At 27.4% G+C, this 7,360-nt stretch overlaps 1 protein-coding gene across 7 annotated transcripts in view; it reads left to right on the forward strand.

Annotated features, from left to right (window-relative positions):
- Positions 1 to 2,918: 2,918 nt before the first annotated feature.
- LOC127072248 (transmembrane reductase CYB561D2-like) overlaps positions 2,919 to 7,360 on the forward strand; it is a 5,616-nt gene continuing 1,174 nt past the window's right edge. The window contains exons 1-5 of one of the 7 annotated variants that reach the window (XM_051012537.1): positions 4,352 to 4,659; positions 4,732 to 4,816; positions 5,558 to 5,583; positions 6,035 to 6,248; positions 6,516 to 7,360. The exon at positions 6,516 to 7,360 is cut by the window's right edge and continues 1,174 nt beyond it. In XM_051012537.1, coding sequence (XP_050868494.1) covers positions 6,075 to 6,248; positions 6,516 to 7,037 — 696 coding nt within the window. In that variant the 5' untranslated portion in view covers positions 4,352 to 4,659; positions 4,732 to 4,816; positions 5,558 to 5,583; positions 6,035 to 6,074 and the 3' untranslated portion in view covers positions 7,038 to 7,360. Of the gene's footprint in view, positions 3,018 to 4,159; positions 4,321 to 4,351; positions 4,817 to 5,434; positions 5,584 to 6,034; positions 6,249 to 6,515 lie in introns of those variants that run through there. The other 6 variants (XM_051012532.1, XM_051012539.1, XM_051012535.1 and 3 more) reach the window with 6 other exon arrangements.

Here is a 7,360-nt window from a genome sequence, read left to right on the forward strand (position 1 = left end):
TTATATTTTGAGTTTCTTTTATTTTAATTTAACTTCTTTCAGATTGCTTTTTTCATTTTATGTTTTTGACTTTATTTTCTTTTTAATGTCATTTTTTTTTTAATTTCATTTTTTGGAATTTTTTTCTTTTAGCCCGTTAGGTTTCAATACACAATATAAGACCTGGGCAATCGATAGCATTTGCATTCCAATTTAACGTTAAATGAAAATATCAGGGCAAATGACTGTACGTTTTAATGCATTACGATATTTAACAATAAATAAAATATTGTTTTGGTTATGTCTGAATTAAAAAATTGCTGAAGAAAATTAATTCCAAACTCTTCGTACTTATCTATGTAGTTGCGTGTAAAACGTGTTGCCTATCACCAAGGAACAAAAAAGAATTGTACCGAGAGATGGCGCTCGCAAGCAATAATACCAATGAATATGGAGTGTTGCATATATTACGGCGCAACAAATATAAATACTTTCATAAATAATCAGAAAAGAATTTCAAAAATGATATATAGATTTCTATCTAGAGATATTGAATATACATATACATGTATATATATATATATATACATACATAATATACCTCCTAAAAAATACCTAAGAATGTAGAGGGTGTCTTCAAACGACATTTTTATGGTTTTTTTTTGTTATATTTTTTCACTCACGGTGAAATCTTTCTTGTTAATTGTCATTAATCCAATTTGAAAAATACGAATAAGAATTAATTAATTAATTTAGAATCAGAAATATTGTGACATTAGAAATAGATAAAATAAAAAATGTATGATGTATACGTTAAAATCAAATTTATAATACGTTCGTAATAAATTAAATGTTAAATTTATTTTATTTCTTTCCGCTAATCTTTTACACATACTCGTCTGAATCAATTTTAATATTCAAAAGCTTGTTGGTATTATTAACTTTATTATCGGACCTTTATTTGCATAATCGAAGTATAATATGGCATTCTCGAGGCTTTGGGCGAGCCATTGAAAAACATTCCAATGCACAAGTCGAGGCCAATATCTGCACTCGTATGCATACGTATGAGCTCTGACCATGCGTGCTTCCGTATGGTACCGTCGAATACACAACTCGGTTGGAAAAATAAATAAATAAAAAAAAAATTGATTTAAAACAACATCTAAGGCTATGCGTGCCAATCATATATATATATATATATATATATATATATTATTTATATAATAAATATAATAAAATAATAAATAAATAATATAATAAATATATATATACATATATTATATATATATTTATTATGTGTGTGTGTGTGTGTGTGTATATATGTATGTGTGTACAATTATCGATATTTTTCTTTCTTTCTTTTTTTATCGAACCACAAAATTCTAACGTTAGTTGATAATACCCGATAACGAGCTGATAATAATATATGATATATAATAGTATTGTTATCATTTTTCATGTAGAATACATGGAACTTTAATCATAGTCACAAAATAAAAAGAAGAAAAAAGAATTAAAACTTCATCAAATCATTAGTATCAAATACGATAATGTTCTGATATACATGTTGTTTTCAAACTCACTTCATTTTATTTACATATATGAGAGATTACGTATCATTTTTCTTTCCTTTGATGTATTATGTTTTTCTTTTTTTTAATAACAACATAAATCTCTATCTGTTTCCAAATATAAAATAGAAAAGTCTTCTTTATAAAATAATATTACAGTATTGCTGACAAAGGCCAGGCTATTTATTTTCACTACTATGAGAATCCAAGAAACATCAATGAGATTTACGACTATCGCGATCTCTTTTTTTTCTCTCTCTCTCTCTCTCTTTCTCTCCCACACGAAGAATAAAAATAACGATTCCGTGGCACAAAGGTTAACGAACGTCGTGTTCGGTACTTTTATTTCTCGCGTAGGCTAGAAATGAACTAATTACAACGTTACGTTTTCTATGTGGGCGAAGAGTTAAGGGGGAAAAAAAAAAAATTAGTCTTTGTAGGTTATCATCGCGTGTAATCCAGAGAGAGAGAGAGAGAGAGAGAGAGAGAGAGAGAGAGAGAGACAAAGAGAGAGAGAGAGAGAGAGAAAGAGAGCACGTGCTGTTGGCCTAATCGCCGGGTATTCACATTATGAGTAATTTAAATTACACGCGCGCGCACTACTGTGTGCGCATAACTTTATGTAAATCCCTTGTGTGTTCTTGTCCGTGTTTTCCTCGCGAGCAATAGTTAATGCGAATGAATTATGAGATTATATAGTATATGTCTCAAGATATTTGTTATTGTCGAGAAAACATTATTAATAATAAATATACATATATGTGCATGTGTGTGTGCGTGCGAATGTGCGTATGATCATCGCTTGAAAGCAATCGTTACGATATATATATATATATATATATATATATATATATATTTATTTATGATTAATTATATTAAAAATAATGATTAATTTATTATCGATTCTAGAAACATTTGTAATTAATTTTTGTATGTGTGTGTGATCATCGCTTAAAAAAGCAATCACTATGATATATATATATTTATTTATTTATTTATTTATTTATTTATTTATTTATTTATTTATTTAAGATTAACTATTGTAAAAATAATGATTAATTTATTATCGATCCTAGAAATATTTGTAATTAATTTAATAACAATGATTCATAATCTATGTACAATAAAGATTTTTAAATAAATAATAAACTGTTTCATTGAATGATAAAAGAAAAAAAGAAATGAATAGATACTTGAGAAAATCGTTGAAATCGCTTTATCTCCCGTACGTGCTGCACTTCACGGTACGTCTGGATCTTATCGATCATTAATTAGCATTAAGACTTAGGAAGGTCAGTTTGATCATTCGGGGTTTTATAGATTTCATTGGTAAACGTATTCTTAGTTAAATTTAATGGCTTGAATATTTTTTGATCATTTCAGTATGTACTCTCGGCGTAGATCTCATTAGTACGTTCCTTCGTTATTCAGTAATATGCATTAAGAATATTTATCGAAATGCTGGTACGCTTCTTTTTTATTGTTGTTGTGATAAGTGTAACATAAAAATAAAATAGAAAAAAAAAAGAAAACCCGTAAGGAAGAAATAAAATTCATTTTAAACAAATATACAATAATTAATAACATAACCAATAATAACCAACAAGTAACAATAAATAACAAATAATTATTCATAAGAACAAAATATTAATACTAAAAAGATCTATCAAAAGAAAATAATTTCATAAAAGATTTTCTTTATTATTATTTCTGAAAACTACGTATCTTAAAGGCCAACATGGTTATCTTCGTGTACTACGAACACATACATAGATAAAATTAATAATAAAATTTGTGGGAAAAACCGACAAAGTAATTCGATCCTTCAAGTATGTCAACATTTGTCGATTGGATATATAATGACCTCTGAGTGTCATATTATTAATAGATATACATATCATAGGATATGTATAACAAAATTGGACACTAATATATTAATCTAATATAATTATTACGTAATCAAGTAAACGGAGTAATTGAAAAATTATTAATGAATTACAATTATTCATTAAAAATATCTAAATGAAAGATATTAAAACGATATCAATGATAATAAAATTATATATATATTATATATATATATAATTATTTTATTCACATAGTTTATTAATGAACAATCATTTTGTAATAATTTCATGTTAGCATCGGTTTTATGTTTTATGTAGCATTGATGATATATATATATATATATATAACATATACTATGATATAAATATATATATATATATATATATATATATATATATATATCAATGCTAACATAAAACCAAAATTTTACACATTAACTTATTACATAATATATTTATTACATTATCAAATGTAAATATATATAAATATATAAAGTTATTGAATTATTCATTAAATTCTTTCTATATATTTATTCATTTAAAAATGATTCATTAAAAATTAACTAAATATATAAATATCACATTAACTGTAATGTATCGTAATATTAAATACGAAAAAAATTGTAAATAATTTTAATAATTCCAATAATAATAATAATAATAATAATAATAATAATAATAATAATAATAATAACAATAATAATAACAATAATTTAATTCCTAAAAAGAAAAATAGTACGTATTATATATTATTATAACATCTACTAATATACAGGGAGACTTATTCTTAAAAGACAAGCGCGAAGATTCAACGACAAGAGAATAATTATTTTAACCAAGGTCGACTCTAGCATTTATGACGAAACAGCGATGATTTTCCTCGTTGCTTGACGCATCAACATTACGATAAACATCGTATGGTACGAGTAGCATACTTCGGGTTTAGCGTACTCCTTTGCTTTTCTTCTCTTCAGTCAAGACACGGCTTTCGTTTCGTGCATTATATCTATCTCTCTCACTCTCTCTCTCTCTCTCTCTCTCTCTCTCTCTCTCATATACACAAATACATATATATTTATTTATTTGTTTTATTCATTCTTTATTTATTTGTAAACAAAATATTGTTTCTAACTATGTATTATTATTATTAGTAAAAAGCTTCTTTTATTCATTCTCTCTCTCTCTCTCTCTCGCTCTCTCTCTCTCTCTCTCTCTCTTTCTTTCTCTATCTGTCTCTCTCTTTTTCTCATCTTAAGGAGGTAAGACACAAAGTCTCATTTCTTTTTATCCATCGTGAACAAGCTTGAGTGTCCTTTTTTTTCTTTCTCTAGGAAAGTGTCTTAGAAACGTGCCTAATTGGATTCGAAGTTTTATCCATCTTGTGTTCTTCTACTTCGCTTATCCCATCCATTCTGTGTATGTATTTATGTATCACTTGTTGCTAGTGACATTACAGAAAAAAGAAGACAGCTTTTTCTTTACCTCTTTAAGAATCTCTTTCTTTCGTTCTTTTTTTCTTTTTTTTTTCTTTCTACTGTATATACTCTAATTGGTGCCTCGTTATATCTCGTTATAGCGGAAAAAAACTTTGGAGAAGTGGATAAATATTGTTCGATAAAATATATTCAACATTTCTGTTTTCTTTCCTTTCTTTTTTTTTTCTTTTTCTTTAAGAATTCTTAATTAATTAATTTCGAATCAGAACTTTCAAACGTTAACAAATTTCGTATTAATATCTCAACGAATATAGAAGGATTTCTTTAACAATTTGTCGTTCGTATAATTTTATCTTTTTCTTTTTTTTTTTTTTTTCTTCGAAGAAAAGAAAACGAAAAAAGAACGAAAAGCGAAAAAATAGTTTATGACTGACATATTATCAGAAATAATTTTGATTTCGAGTGGACGATATCTTTGAAAAAAAAATGTCAATAAGTGATTAACAAAGATTATCTTTGTACGTGCTTGGTCTCAGTAATAAGAAAGCTTTTTCAAAAACTCATTCGCTCGATTTAATCGTCACTATCTGTTATCTAGAAATGAAATTTATTTTGTGCCTGGCTCTTCTCACTCTAGCAGCTTGTGATCACACCCATTGTGATACATACATACCTAACATCTATTCGCTCTAACGCATTTCGCTCATTCACATTTTTATAGTTAACAACGTCGCATCGAGTTTCTATGTAAGTTATTATTCGTATTTTTCTTTTTTTTTTTTTTTTTTTGAAAAACAAAAAAAGAAAAAGAAAGAAAGAAAGAAAGAAAGAAAATAATAAACTTGCAAAAAGGTAATTGGAAGATTTCATCCGATAATGAAAATTTCTTAATAAAATTTTTTATTTATCGTCAAATTTAAAAAATTTTCTTACGATAAGAGGAAACATGATTTTACTTTTACGTTAATCATCTTCTCATTCTGAGAATAAAGAATTAATCTTTCGAACGTGTAGCAAGTGGGAAGATGTAAATTACGTAAAAAAATTATTGGCGTTGAGAAACGCTCTCTCTTTCTCTCTCTCTCTCTCTCTCTCTCTCTCTCTCTCTCTCTGTCTCTCTCTCTGTCTCTCTTTTTGTCTGTCTATTTATCTATCTTTTTTTTTTCTATATATTCATCAGAAATCTCTTTCTGTTTAGTATCACCGTAACAAGAAAAGATATTACAAGTACTACAAAGATGACCGCCGAACAACGATCACCTAATCCTGCAAAAGCCTCCCCAAGTTCTATAACAATAGCTATATCCGTTTTAACGCATCTTCTTTTATTGGCACCCGTTATATACATCATCGTGCTATCAGCCAAAAATTACAGTCCCTTCTCGTGGCATCCGATATTAACAACGATCGGGGTAAGAAAATATCAACAAGAAATGCATTTATCTTCGTGAATCAATATTTTGAAACCTTTAAAAAAGAAAAGAGAACTTGTTCGTTTGAATTCTCAATGTTGTTGCATTTTTTGAGGGGTCTCTAAGAAATAAATCTTTTAGAGATTTTTATTCTCGTTCTCTAAAAAAATGAAATAAAAAAATAAAATAAAAGAAAAGAAAAGAAAAAGAAAGAATTAATGTCGAAAAGAATACTATTATATTTATTATTAATCGACTTTTTAACAGATCGGTCTGCTCATGTTAGAAGCAGTCTTTTGCGTCTCAGGCGAAGCTTATGTCTCTTCAAGGATAACAAGGAAGAATCGAATTTTGATACATTGGTTGCTACAAAGTTTAGGATTTGGTCTTATGTTAGCTGGAGTGATCGTTATAATCGTTAGGAAAGAAAGTCGTAAAAATCCTGTACATTTTAAATCGGTACATGGAAAGCTTGGATTATCCGCAACGATACTTTGCGCATTGATAATAATAAGTGGTATTTTCGCCGATAATACAAAATGGTTTTATCCACGTGTTAGACCAATTACCATTAAGATCATTCATGCAGTAGCTGGTATGCTCGTTACAATTATTTCACTTGCCACTGTCATTAATGGTACTTATAGTTGGTGGCCTAGTACCATCGTTGGAAGAGATTTAACATTTGCATCGTTCGTTATAGGTACATTTTTCATAATGATTAAACCGATGTTAGGTGCCGTGTCAAGAAGCAAATTCATGTTTCGAAAAACGCCTTCCAATACGTGAACCCTCATTTTTTCTCATATCTCGTGGATTCCTTTTTTTCTTTTATCTCTTTTGAGATCCACGCGCCAAGGGAAATAATCTACTTTTTTTTATGATTTGAAATGATATTCAAATCTATTTCATTATCATAGACTACATATATATATATATATATATATATATATATATGTATGTATGTATGTATGTATGTATATGTATGTATATATATGTATATATATATATATATATATATATATATTGTATATATATTTATATAGCGAATGTATATACGTATATATGTAGATTAAAGCAAGTCAAGAATATCGTTCGAAACGATACCATAT

The sequence above is a fragment of the Vespula vulgaris genome, chromosome 24, assembly GCF_905475345.1.
Source record: "Vespula vulgaris chromosome 24, iyVesVulg1.1, whole genome shotgun sequence".
NCBI lineage: Eukaryota > Metazoa > Arthropoda > Insecta > Hymenoptera > Vespidae > Vespula > Vespula vulgaris.